Source organism: Electrona antarctica, assembly GCF_951216825.1.
Source record: "Electrona antarctica genome assembly, contig: scaffold_316, whole genome shotgun sequence".
In the NCBI taxonomy this organism is placed as follows: domain Eukaryota; kingdom Metazoa; phylum Chordata; class Actinopteri; order Myctophiformes; family Myctophidae; genus Electrona; species Electrona antarctica.
Genome location: NW_027638632.1, coordinates 26,371 through 41,370, shown reverse-complemented (window position 1 = coordinate 41,370; position 15,000 = coordinate 26,371). Strand labels below are relative to the sequence as shown.

General features: G+C 48.1%; 1 protein-coding gene across 1 annotated transcript in view; it reads right to left on the bottom strand.

The window, feature by feature from the left end:
• The window catches only part of tgfbi (transforming growth factor, beta-induced), a gene marked incomplete at its 5' end in the record, with an annotated part of 61,110 nt that overhangs the window by 35,550 nt on the left and 10,560 nt on the right, over window positions 1–15,000 (bottom strand). The window contains 3 exons of the mRNA XM_079530767.1: window positions 491–628; window positions 999–1,211; window positions 11,371–11,512. Of these exons, the coding sequence (XP_079386893.1) occupies window positions 491–628; window positions 999–1,211; window positions 11,371–11,512 (493 nt within the window). The remainder of the gene's footprint in view (window positions 1–490; window positions 629–998; window positions 1,212–11,370; window positions 11,513–15,000) is intronic.

The window sequence follows — 15,000 nt, the reverse complement described above, 5'->3', positions numbered from 1 at the left end:
CGCTAGCCCCTCCCCTAGCCCCTCCTATATGGGTTAATGTTTGTCTTTAGTTCAATGGGAGACGTGTGAGCTTATAGATCGGCTATTTTCAGCATGCAACCAAGTGTAAAAGGACTTATACTGGATCTCTTGTCCACTAGTCCCTTCCTAACATTTTTGTCTAGTTTTTATTTGTTGACAAAATCGTCAATAATATTTAGTCTTAGTTTTAGTCATCATAGCTTAGTTTTTATTTAGTTTCCATTTAGTTTTCGTCAGTGGAAAAAAGTAGTCGACGAACATTTTTCATCTTGGTTTTAGTCGATGAAAACAACACTGACACACGGACACGCACACGGACTCACACGCGCGCACGCACATGCACACACACACACACACACACACACACACACACACACACACACACACACACACACACACACACACACACACACACACACACACACACACACACACACACACACACACACACACACACACACGTCTATACCTGTGAAGCCTTCGTTCTGTGGGGCCAGCAGGGTCAGAGCCTCGGAGCCCGAGAGGTGAGAGGTCAGCCCGGCGTCAACAAACATCTTGGTCGCTGTGGTTACCACCGAGCCCTCGGCCAGCTCCAACAGGGTCTTAGCTGAGGAGGAGAGGAGAGAACATGTAAAACTAACCCTAACCCTCGGCCAGCTCCAACAGGGTCTTAGCTGGAGGAGGAGGAGAGAGGAGAGAACATGTAAAACTAACCCTAACCCTCGGCCAGCTCCAACAGGGTCTTAGCTGGAGGAGGAGAGAGGAGAGAACATGTAAAACTATGACCCTAATCCATACATGGGCAACTGGCGGCCCGGGGGCCAAATGCGGCCCCCACCATCACTTAATGTTTCTTCTATTGTGTAATACAGTATGTGAAGCACACTGCTGTATGAAATGTGCTGTATAGGCTACAAATAAAGTTTTGATTGATTGATTAATTGATTGTAATGGTAATTAATTAACGTGACATGTACCTGAGTCAGGTATCAGCAGCTCGTTGATGTAATGCACCACTCCGTTGGTCCCCAGCTGGTCTTTCTTGGTGATGACGGCCTTCCCGTTGAGCGTCATCTCGTCCGCCTCACAGCCCACCTCCAGCACGGTGCCCTGGAGGGTCTCCATGGGGGTCCCCGAGACCACCGACTCAGCGCACTGCATGTGGTTCAGGATGTGGTAGTTCAACAGATCTACAAAACACATGGATAGATTATTAATATTAATATAAACCACGGACTCTGGTTCAGGATGTTCAACAGATCTATAAAACACATTATTAATATTAACCCATTTAGGCCTGACGTCGAAATTAAAAAAATGTCCAAATCCCGAAACCTTATGTTTCTGTATCAGTTGTGCTCAATATTTCATTTTAAGGACCAAAAATTATATGTAATATGCCTCCTCCCCCCCCCCCCCCCCATCTGAAAATATGTTGTTCCAGGGACCCCCCCCCCCCCCCCCCAGAAGCAAAGATTTGAGTTAAAACGTTCACTCTGTAATAATATATATTCAAAGATTTGAAGCACATTTTCACGATTTTTAAAAAATGGTGGACTCAGTGAACTGGACCACGTTTTTCTGTCAACACCAAATTCCTTTTTTTGTGCCAAAAGTAGCCGATCTACAGCTCACTGTGAGGTCCCCGTCCCCCCCCCCTCCATCAGCTCACTGTGAGGTCGCACGCAGCTCACTGTGAGGCCCCCCCCCCCCTCCCTCCATCAGCTCACTGTGAGGTCCCCCCCCCCCCCCTCCCTCCATCAGCTCACTGTGAGCCCCCCCCCCCCTCCCTCCATCAGCTCACTGTGAGGTCCCGTCCCCCCCTCCATCAGCTCACTGTGAGGTCCCCCCCCCCCCTCCCTCCATCAGCTCACTGTGAGGTCCCCCCCCCCCCCCTCCATCAGCTCACTGTGAGGTCCCCCCCCCCCCCTCCATCAGCTCACTGTGAGGTCCCCCCCCCCCTCCCTCCATCAGCTCACTGTGAGGTCCCCCCCCCCCTCCCTCCATCAGCTCACTGTGAGGTCCCCCCCCCCTGCCTCCATCAGCTCACTGTGAGGTCCCCCCCCCCCTCCCTCCATCAGCTCACTGTGAGGTCCCCCCCCCCCCTCCATCAGCTCACTGTGAGGTCCCCCCCCCCCCTCCCTCCATCAGCTCACTGTGAGGTCGCACGCAGCTCACTGTGAGGTCACTGTGAGGTCCCCCCCCCCCCCCCTCCATCAGCTCACTGTGAGGTCACTGTGAGGTCCCCCCCCCCCCCTCCATCAGCTCACTGTGAGGTCGCACGCAGCTCACTGTGAGGTCACTGTGAGGTCCCCCCCCCCCTCCATCAGCTCACTGTGAGGTCACTGTGAGGTCCCCCCCCCCTCCATCAGCTCACTGTGAGGTCACTGTGAGGTCCCCCCCCCCCCCTCCATCAGCTCACTGTGAGGTCGCACGCAGCACACAGAGAGTTTGTACGTTGTCTACATTTCTAGCCCCCCCCCCCCCCCCCCCCCCTCCATCAGAATAAGTATGCTGGGGTTCAGATGGTTAAATACACAGTAGGCCTGCAGAGGAAAAGTGTAACACATGTGCAAATATTTTATACATGTAACAAGATAGGGTTCCCAAAAAACCTTTTCCATGCCAAGGATTACAGAGGTCTCTGACTACAGCCCCCATAATGCCAAGGACCCCCACATAGCCTCTGACTACAGCCCCCATAATGCCAAGGACCCCCCACATAGCCTCTGACTACAGCTCCCATAATGCCAAGGACCCCCCACATAGCCTCTGACTACAGCTCCCATAATGCCAAGGACCCCCACATAGCCTCTGACTACAGCTCCCATAATGCCAAGGACCCCCACATAGCCTCTGACTACAGCCCCAATAATGCCAAGGACCCCCACATAGCCTCTGACTACAGCTCCCATAATGCCAAGGACCCCCACATAGCTTCTGACTACAGCTCCCATAATGCCAAGGACCCCCACATAGCTTCTGACTACAGCTCCCATAATGCCAAGGACCCCCACATAGCTTCTGACTACAGCTCCCATAATGCCAAGGACCCCCACATAGCCTCTGACTACAGCTCCCATAATGCCAAGGACCCCCACATAGCCTCTGACTACAGCTCCCATAATGCCAAGGACCCCCCACATAGCCTCTGACTACAGCTCCCATAATGCCAAGGACCCCCACATAGCCTCTGACTACAGCTCCCATAATGCCAAGGACCCCCACATAGCCTCTGACTACAGCTCCCATAATGCCAAGGACCCCCACATAGCCTCTGACTACAGCTCCCATAATGCCAAGGACCCCCACATAGCCTCTGACTACAGCCCCCATAATGCCATAATGCCATAATGACATATAGATGATGGCGGAAGGTGGTGCACACGGAGATGGCACTGCTTGCCCTCGGGAAAAACCTGAGGTTTTTAAAAGCGGTTGTGGAAAGATAATAGTGGTTGATGAGTTTCTACACTTTATCTCTGACAAGATGAGGACTCTTGACCATGATGAAGTTGTGCTGTTGGCTACTAACAACTTCTCATCTGAATGGATCACAAAATCCAAGGGCTTCTTGTTTGAAATTTGCCCAGCGACAAAGCTACGTAAAATTAACCACACCGGTAGAGACAAGGACGTTAAAAACGTAAAAGTATGTCTGAGCCTGTTTAATGAATTTGGGGAAAACATGCCCATGTTTGTCTCCCACTTTTTGGACAAGCTCCCGCCCGTTGGCTTTGGCAGTATGGATGCGTCGGCTCTACTTCGAAGAGTTGAGCAACTAAGCAGTGAAGTAGCCGGCCTGAGGAGTAACTTTGAAGCACAGGCGACAGTTAATGAGAACCTGGCTGCGGCTACTGTGGCTGTGAATCGCCGGGTGACAGCGTTCGAGGAGAGCCGAGGCCGCGCTGCAGAGGTCCCGCTGGAGAGAGAGGAGCAGAGGCTGTCAGATCCCGGTCAGCGGGAGGCGGTGAAAATACCTCCTCTGAATGAGGCGGCTGCAGGGAGCACTCAGCCCCGCACGCCTAGGTCCCCGACATGGAGTTTTGTGGTTAACAACGGCCGTAAAAAGCCATCGCCCAAGAAGCGACAGCCCCACCGTACCCCCGGGTCAACTCGGGGAAAACGTGAGCAGAAGAATACGGGGATTATTGGCACTGGCACAGAGAGCAGCATTGCAGTTATTACGACTAAGAGGGTGAGTGTGTTTGCCACCAGATTCGACCCTGATGTAGATGCTGTCACGCTAAATAACTATCTGACTGTGAAATTGGGCAACACTTCTGTGACATGTCGGAAGATTGAAGCGACAGGCAGTAGATTCGGATCGTTTCATATAACTGCAAACTGCAAGGAAGTGACTGACATGTTCAGTCCCGATATATGGCCAGCGGGTGTGTATGTCCGGCGTTACTATGAGCCCCGTGTGCCCAGAGCCTCGTCTAACAATGCTCCAGTGGGGAGAAATGACTTGTTGCGCCGTGAGAGCAGCGAAGCTGCGGCTTTAAACCTCTAACTTTTAATGCGGGTTACATCATATAACTGTCGTGGGCTGCGCCTAGGCAACAGTATGGGGGACAGAGCCCGACGTGTAGTGGTGGATAACCTGCTGCAAAACTGTGACATCTTATGTCTGCAGGAGACATTCCTCTCCAAACAGGATCTGGGGGGGCTGAACTCTGTTCACGATAACTTTCATGGCACTGGAGAGTCAACTACTGATCTCTCTCAGCGCATCTTGAGAGGGAGGATTCCTGGGGGTGTGGCCATCTTGTGGCACAAAAAGCTTGACTCAGTGATCAGTGTTGTGCGACTCGAAGCAGACTGGTGCATTGGTGTTAGGATAAAGTTGAATAACAGAGAGTTTATTATTTTGAACATTTATACACCTTATGAGGCAAGACACAATGATGATGAATATGTAAATAGACTTGCTTTTATTAGCTCTTTTATTTCTGATCAGCAGTGCACAAGCATCTATGCAATGGGAGACATGAATGCTGATATATCTGATAATGATTCCTACTTTGCTAAGCATATGGTTAGGTTCTGTAAAGATAATAATCTTGTCCTGTCCAGTCAAGAGCTTCTACCTGATGACAGCTATACATACTATAGTGAAGCCCACAGTTCAACCAGCTGGCTTGATCATGTAATATGTTCTGCTGATGCTCATGCAACGCTTGGGTCTATGAATATACTGTATGAAGCTACCACTACTGATCATTTCCCCCTGGAAATGACGCTTGACACTGGTAGGCTTCCTGAGTTAATTAATGACAGTAATGGTGAATATGTGGCTAAGATAGACTGGGCAAAGCTCACCGCGGAGGATGTATTATTTTACTGTGGGAGAACAGACACTCTCTTAAGCCAAGTACAACTACCGAAGGATGCTATACTATGCAATGATGTAAACTGTAATGAGACCTCTCACTGTAATGACCTGTGTGCTATGTATGTAAATATTGTAAGTGCTCTCTCTTTGGCCAGTAGACCCCTACTTTCTCACCCTAGAAGGGCTAACAAAATCAAGCCGGGCTGGAACATGCACGTTGCTGGCCACCATGAAGCAGCCAAGGCGGCCCATAGGGCCTGGGTAATTGCTGGGAGACCTAGACAAGGGCCTGACCTAGAGAACAAGAAAATCACTAATGCAAGGTATAAACAGGCAGTACGTTTTGTGGGGAAGCATGAGCAAGCTCTGAGAGCGGATTCTATGGCAGGGAAACTGCTTAGTAAAAATGCCACTGGCTTCTGGAAAGACATTAAAACTATAAATGGGCCTAAAGCAGTACTGCCTTGCAATATTGAAGGTGTGTCCGGGGCCGAGAACATAAGTGAACTTTGGAGGAAGCACTATGCTGCTTTATTCAACTGTGTCAGTAGTGAACCCTACTGTACAGGCAAGTTAGAAGAGGAAGGGGTACTATTCAGCCCTCATGAGATCCACCAAGCCATAAGGCAACTAGCTGATAATAAAGCTAGTGGCATGGACAATATTTCTGCTGAGCACCTTAAGTTGGCCAGCCCTAGAGTAGCAGCGCTGCTGTCCATCTGCTTTACAGGACTGCTAACACATGGTGTACTGCCAGACTCCTTGCTTACAGTGGTTCTAGTGCCTGTCATTAAGGACAAGGCTGGCAAGGTAGGGAGTATGGACAACTATAGACCTATCGCCCTAGCCAGTATACTGTCTAAAGTTCTTGAAAGGATATTACTAGACAGGTTAAGTGATTTGATCCACACCACAGATAATCAATTTGGCTTTAAGGCTAAACACGGCACAGACTTGTGTATCTATGCCTTAAAAGAAGCAGTAGAATCCTATAGAAGACATGGCTCAACCATGCTGATAGGTTTTATTGACGCTTCCCGGGCCTTTGACAGAATGAATCACCATAAGCTCTTTGTCAAACTGAAGCAGAGGGGTGTGCCTGGATGCATTATACGCATCCTGGCATACTGGTATGCCAAGCAGAGTATGCAGGTAAAATGGGGGAACAGCCTATCCTCCCCCTTCAGTGTAGGCAATGGGGTGAGGCAGGGGGGGCTACTGTCCCCCGCCCTCTTCAATCTGTATATGGATGACCTGTCAAGGCTGCTGGGAGGGTGTAGGACTGGCTGCATGATAGGTAACACTTTGATCAACCATTTTATGTATGCCGATGATCTGGCCATTGTTTCCCCGTGTAGTGCTGGGTTCCAGCAGCTACTGAACATTTGCTCTGATTATGGGGTTACATATGATGTCATATACAATGCCAAAAAGAGTGTGGTAGTTATTTGCAGGACCAAGGAGGATCAGAAACAACATTTTCCAGTGTTCTACTTGTCAGATCAAACCCTCTCTGTAAGCAGCAGTTGTAAATATTTGGGGCACATCATTAATGACAAGATGGAAGATGATGCTGACATGTATCGACAACGCAGAATGCTGTATGCCCAAGCTAACATGTTAGCCAGGAAATTTCACTACTGCTCAGTTGAGGTCAAGGTGAACCTATTTAGAGCATACTGCACCCCGCTGTATACAGCCCCATTATGGGTGAATTATAAAAAAGAGAGCCTGCGCAAGCTTAAGGTGGCTTATAATGATGCTCTCAGGATTCTCCTGAAGAAGCCTAGGGGTGGCAGTGCTAGTCAGCTCTTCTGTGACTCTGGCCTAACCACCTTCCATGCTCTCTTGAGAAACCTAATGTTCAGCTTTAAAAGCAGACTTGATGGGTCACATAATAACGTGATTAAGGTGTTGACCAATCCTAGGTTTAGCACGGTTAGATACCGCTCTTTGATGTGGAAACATTGGTATGAGTGCCTCTTATAGATTTTTTTTTTTAATGTGAGAGTTTTTTAGAGTTTTATGAACCCCTGTATTTATTTATACCTGTTTTGTATGTTTTTAATTGTTGTTTGTCTTCTATTGGCTACGGCTGTCAATAAAGTTTGATGATAGCTTCTGACTACCACTGCATGTGTCAAAGTCACCCAAGTGTGGGACCGTGGCACGTCAGACCAACGTACACACGCCCCATTTCCCCCTGACCAACGTACACACGCCCCATTTCCCCCTGACCAACGTACACACGCCCCATTTCCCCCTGACCAACGTACATGAGCCCCATTTCCCCCTAGCTGCGGGTTTGGGGATTGCCCTGAACGAGCGACATTATGAAAGAGTTCCACAGCGAAGGTCTTCAAAGGTAAATCAAAGCTCACCACACTTTAAATGCTGTTTTAAAAGGTCCTTGGAAGCTGCTGGAAGTCCGTTCTCATCTGGGATGTTTCCACTGTGATCTAATTAAAACCTGTTTCCTTCCACAAGTCAGAGTGGGAAAAAAGCGTGTTAGCCGTGGGTGGCGAACAGCTAGCCGCCGCGGAAAACCAACGCCTGGCCGTAAACGCTGCGCTAAAGTAGCGTTAGCGCTCGGTTGGAGGTTCAACTCTCTCTCCTAAACACATTTAGACCCAAGAACATCCCTCCGTCCATCTTCAACCCCCCTCGGGTCGCGAGGGGCAACAGCTCCACCATCTTCAACCCCCCTCGGGTCGCGAGGGGCAACAGCTCCACCAGAGTGCTCCAGACTTCCCTCTCCAGAGCAACATTAGTGACTTCCTCCTGGGGGGATCCCGAGACGTTCCAAGGCCAGTGAGTCGATGTGTTTCCTCCATCTGCGCCTTGGAACCCCGAGAACAGATTCTACTAAATGTCAAAAGTAGAGCGGGTCGTGCAATGATCTGTGGGTCGGCGGTTTGAATCCCGGCTCCTCATGTCTACATGTCGAAGTGTCCTTGGGCAAGAGACTGAACCCCACCCTGCCTCCAATGATACACTGAATCCCACACTGAACCCCACACTGTCTCCAATGAGACACTGAACCCCACACTGAACCCCACACTGTCTCAAATGAGACACTGAACTCCACACTGCCTCCAATGAGACACTGAACCTCCAATGAGACACCTCCAATGAGACACTGAACTCCACCCTGCCTCCAATGAGACACTGAACCCCACACTGTTTCCAATGAGACACTGAACCCCACACTGAACCCCACACTGCCTCCAATGAGACACTGAACCTCCAATGAGACACCTCCAATGAGACACTGAACTCCACCCTGCCTCCAATGAGACACTGAACCCCACACTGTTTCCAATGAGACACTGAACCCCACCCTGCCTCCAATGAGACACTGAACCCCACACTGCCTCCAATGAGACACTGAACCCCACACTGCCTCCAATGAGACACTGAACCCCACACTGCCTCCAATGAGACACTGAACCCCACACTGCCTCCAATGAGACACTGAACCCCACACTGCCTCCAATGAGACACTGAACCCCACCCTGCCTCCAATGAGACACTGAACCCCACACTGCCTCCAATGAGACACTGAACCCCACCCTGTCTCCAATGAGACACTGAACCCCACACTGAACCCCACACTGTCTCCAATGAGACACTGAACCCCACCCTGTCTCCAATGAGACACTGAACCCCACACTGTCTCCAATGAGACACTGAACCCCACCCTGCCTCCAATGAGACACTGAACCCCACACTGCCTCCAATCAGACACTGAACCCCACACTGTCTCCAATGAGATACTGAACCCCACACTGTCTCCAATCAGACACTGAACCCCACACTGCCTCCAATCAGACACTGAACCCCACCCTGCCTCCAATGAGATACTGAACCCCACACTGCCTCCAATCAGACACTGAACCCCACACTGTCTCCAATGAGACACTGAACCCCACCCTGCCTCCAATGAGACACTGAACCCCACACTGCCTCCAATCAGACACTGAACCCCACAGTAGGTGCGTTTCCATAAAGCCGTTTTTATGCGCATTAAGGCTCTTGCGCAAAATCTCCTGGATGGAAACACATCAATATGCGAATAAGTCTCCATTTTTCGCAAAAACACTTTTTCGCTTGGAGGTTGCGGATTTAGGCTTTTTCGAAAAAAGGGAAATGCGCAAATAGTGTATGGAAACACTTGCGGAAAAGGTTTTTAATTAGAAGATCCCTTATGAAGTCTGAATCCTCCCGAGTTGATCGGGGCGATCCGATCATTTTGATATCTGGATCGCTACTGTATGGATGCAAGACACACACACACACACGTGGACTACGAGTAGCGTAGTAGACTAAACTTTTATATATAGCTGCCGGGTCCCTGCAGGCTATTCGATTTCGATCCATGCATACGCTTCATCTATTCTTATATATTTATATTCATTGCATAAGATAAGCAACCTAAACGTGTAGGCTATAGTCTATATAGCCGATGAAACAAGTTATCCACAACTGTTGTGCAGCTGCAGCTGCAGTGCAATCCATTTACAGTATAAACGACCAGCAGGCTATGCTCCAATCGAGTCCCGCGACATATAGGCTACATGTGCCCCGAATATATTAAGACAAGCATTACACAACAAATCGTTCTTTGACTGTAAAGAAAGCCCATCAAATCCCTAAATCAATGGTGTGAACATGGATTAGGACTATACTTTACATGAGCCTCACTTTACTGGCAAAACAGTGCCAACTACTGCATATTTAATGAACTTATGTCATATGCGCATTTTATCAGTTTAATGGAAACACCGACAATTCGCTTTTCTTTTTTCGACTTAAAGGAGCATTCAGTGATTTGGGTGATTTGGAAAACCACCCAGTCCGCCCCGGTAACAAAATGTGCACATGCACGCTCTACAGTGGGGGGAAGTGCAACAGGCCAACAGCATGTGCACCAAGGCCCGCCCCCACTCGATCATGATTGGAGGAAGGCCCCTCTCATCCTGATTGGATGAAGGTTTTGCCACCCGCCACCAAAACTGAAACTAGGGTTTTTTGACCCCAGGGGCTCACTGGGGACAGGGAGGATTTCCTTATATGGTCAGCACACTCTATAGTAGGGAGGATTATCCAGAAAAAAAGAAAAAATAAGTGATATTTGAATTAAGTCAAATCACTGAATATACCTTTAATGAACATACGCTTCCTTTTTTCGCAAAGGCTTAATGGAACCGCACCTACTGTCTCCAATGAGACACTGAACCCCACACTGTCTCCAATGAGTCGGTCGGTGCCTTCAATTGAAACGGGCCTCCACCTTCTAGCAGTAAAGTTCTAAAAGATTCCCATACATTCATGATTAGCAGCACTAGTTACAGATACCAGTAACACTGTAGTGTTAGCAGCACTAGTTACAGATACCAGTAACACTGTAGTGTTAGCAGCACTAGTTACAGATACCAGTAACACTGTAGTGTTAGCAGCACTAGTTACAGATACCAGTAACACTGTAGTGTTAGCAGCACTAGTTACAGATACCAGTAACACTGTAGTGTTAGCAGCACTAGTTACAGATAAGGCAGTTCGTGTTCGTCCCCAGAAGTGCTTGTAGATCTGCTGTTTTTAAGCAAAGATAATTGGTTGGTTTCGTTAGGGAAGTTCTTCTCCAACACTTTCATGTCAAGGACTCAGATGAATGTGTGTTGGTCGTCAGACGGACCCCCATCTGGAAATGTTTTGCGCCATATAGGCTACACGATCTGTGCCCGTTAAAATGTTTCAAAGAAATGTCAAAGATTGTGTGAACATTGTGTAGCAGATTTACAAGCTCACCACGAGGTTGTAAATCTGTTAAATCACACTGTTCCTCTCTTGGTTCACATGCACCCCGAACTTGACCCCTGCACCCCCGCTGACCTCCCTGACCCCTGCACCCCCTGACCTCCCTGGGGGTCCTTCACACCACTAAGCTAAGGTATCTGGGGGTCCTTCACACCACTGAGCTAGGGTCGGGGTGTGGTTATGTGACCTCTGACCTTTCAGGGCCACAGGGTCTCCCAGGATCCTGTTCAGCATGTCGGGGGGGATCTTCTCGAAGGCCTCGTTGGTCGGAGCGAAGACCGTGTAGTGACCCTCGCTCTCCAGCATGGTGGTCAGCCCCGCCGCGGCGATGGCCGTCTGGAAACACATTTATAAATACTTTAAAAATACATTATAAATACATTTATAAACATATTTATAAACACATTTATAAACACATTTATAAACACATTTATAAATACATTTATATATACATTTATAAACACATTTATAAACACATTTATAAATACATTTATATATACATTTATAAACACATTTATAAACATCGCGACGCGTTTTGAACTTGTAGATCGGCTATTTTTGCTATATTTGAATTGAAATCCTGAAAAGTCATTTTAACTAAATACATTTATTGGACATAAAAGACAATAACATTATTTGTAATACTACTCAGCAAGCTGATTTAGACTGTAAGTAATTAAAGCGGGTCATGTTTGCATGTTTGGAATTCTAACAGCTGAAATCAATAACATATCAGTATTCCGAAATTAATCTGAGGGTGGGGGCCGCATGTGGCCCCCGGGCCGCCAGTTGCCCATGTATGCCTTATACAATAGAGGCCACTAGTCTGGGAACATAATTATACCATAAATAACACAACAACATTATAAATATTTATAATACAACGATACATTATACAACAGGTAGTTGATACATTATACAACAGTAGTTGATACATTATACAACAGGTAGTTGATACATTATACAACAGATAGTTGATACATTATACAACAGATAGTTGATACATTATACAACAGGTAGTTGATACATTATACAACAGGTAGTTGATACATTATACAACAGGAAGTTCAGACGAAGGCTTTGCAGATCTGCTATTTCTGAAAAATCGTGAAAATGTGGCGCAAATCTTTGAATTATATATTCTTTCACAGCGAAAGTTTTTTAACTCAAATATTTCATGTCCTTGACATGAAAAAGGTTGAGCACCACTGACCCTAACCCTAAAGGTTGAGCACCACTGACCCTAACCCTAACCCTAAAGGTTGAGCACCACTGACCCTAACCCTAACCCTAAAGGTTGAGCACCACTGACCCTAACCCTAACCCTAAAGGTTGAGCACCACTGACCCTAACCCTAAAGGTTGAGCACCACTGACCCTAACCCTAAAGGTTGAGCACCACTGACCCTAACCCTAAAGGTTGAGCACCACTGACCCTAACCCTTAAGGTTGAGCACCGCTGACCCTAACCCTAAAGGTTGAGCACCACTGACCCTAACCCTAACCCTAAAGGTTGAGCACCACTGACCCTAACCCTAACCCTAAAGGTTGAGCACCACTGACCCAAACCCTAAAGGTTGAGCACCACTGACCCTAACACTAACCCTAAAGGTTGAGCACCACTGACCCTAACCCTAACGGTTGAGCACCACTGACTCTAACCCTAACGGTTGAGCACCACTGACCCTAACCCTAAAGGTTGAGCACCACTGACCCTAACCCTAAAGGTTGAGCACCACTGACCCTAACCCTAAAGGTTGAGCACCACTGACCCTAACCCTAACCCTAAAGGTTGAGCACCACTGACCCTAACCCTAACCCTAAAGGTTGAGCACCACTGACCCTAACCCTAACCCTAAAGGTTGAGCACCACTGACCCTAACCCTAAAGGTTGAGCACCACTGACCCTAACCCTAACCCTATGACAGGATGAGGGTTTTCAGAAAACTACACCAGGACCATGACGTCTCCAGAACCATGACGTCTCCAGAACCATGACGTCTCCAGAACCATGACGTCTCCAGAACCATGTGAAACAGCTGCTGTCGAGACGTCTCGCTGTCCGGAAACCCCCCAAAAACAACCCCGTTCAAAAAATTGATTAAAATTGTTATTTTGTATTTATTTGGTGGACTTGGAGGATGAGAAGGAGAACGCGAAACCACACCAGAAGACCTCCATAACTTAAAGGACAACTTTAGGTTCTTTTCAACCAAGGTTCATGTTCTAGGTTGTTATTAGGTTCATGTTCTAGGTTGTTATTAGGTTCATGTTCTAGGTTGTTATTAGGTTCATGTTCTAGGTTGTTATTAGGTTCATGTTCTAGGTTGTTATTAGGTTCATGTTCTAGGTTGTTATTAGGTTCATGTTCTAGGTTGTTATTAGAGAAAGGTTCATGTTCTAGGTTGTTATTAGAGAAAGGTTCATGTTCTAGGTTGTTATTAGAGAAAGGTTCATGTTCTAGGTTGTTATTAGGTTCATGTTCTAGGTTGTTATTAGGTTCATGTTATTAGGTTCATGTTCTAGGTTGTTATTAGAGAAAGTAAAAGATGAGTGTTAATTTCTTTTCATTTGCTGCTTTCTTTCATTTTAGTGATTTTAGCTATTTTTGACAGGGGGGCGGGGGACCTTCGAACATGGGGCTAAATGTGTATTTTTTTATTTATTTTTATAGCGATGTATTATTTTATTATTACCTATAGGGGGCACTGTAGAGCCACACAACACAGTATGGCAGCCCCCTTTAGTACCCCCTATAGGGGGCACTGTAGAGCCACACAACACAGTATGGCATCCCCCTTTAGTACCCCCTATAGGGGGCACTGTAGAGCCACACAACACAGTATGGCATCCCCCTTTAGTACCCCCTATAGGGGGCACTGTAGAGCCACACAACACAGTATGGCATCCCCCTTTAGTACCCCCTATAGGGGGCACTGTAGAGCCACACAACACAGTATGGCAGCCCCCTTTAGTACCCCCTATAGGGGGCACTGTAGAGCCACACAACACAGTGTGGCATCCCCCTTTAGTACCCCCTATAGGGGGCACTGTAGAGCCACACAACACAGTATGGCAGCCCCCTTTAGTACCCCCTATAGGGGGCACTGTAGAGCCACACAACACAGTATGGCAGCCCCCTTTAGTACCCCCTATAGGGGGCACTGTAGAGCCACACAACACAGTGTGGCATCCCCCTTTAGTACCCCCTATAGGGGGCACTGTAGAGCCACACAACACAGTATGGCAGCCCCCTTTAGTACCCCCTATAGGGGGCACTGTAGAGCCACACAACACAGTATGGCATCCCCCTTTAGTACCCCCTATAGGGGGCACTGTAGAGCCACACAACACAGTATGGCAGCCCCCTTTAGTACCCCCTATAGGGGGCACTGTAGAGCCACACAACACAGTGTGGCATCCCCCTTTAGTACCCCCTATAGGGGGCACTGTAGAGCCACACAACACAGTATGGCAGCCCCCTTTAGTACCCCCTATAGGGGGCACTGTAGAGCCACACAACACAGTATGGCAGCCCCCTTTAGTACCCCCTATAGGGGGCACTGTAGAGCCACACAACACAGTGTGGCAGCCCCCTTTAGTACCCCCTATAGGGGGCACTGTAGAGCCACACAACACAGTGTGGCAGCCCCCTTTAGTACCCCCCTTGTCATGGTCTGCCACTCCACAGACCATGTCTCCTCCCTGGCCACTCCCACATTTCCATTCCATCACCTGTCTCCTACCCCCTCGTCAGCCCACCTGTGAACGCTTTGACAATTTACCTGCTACTCCTTACAAACACTCACTGTCAGAACATAATGG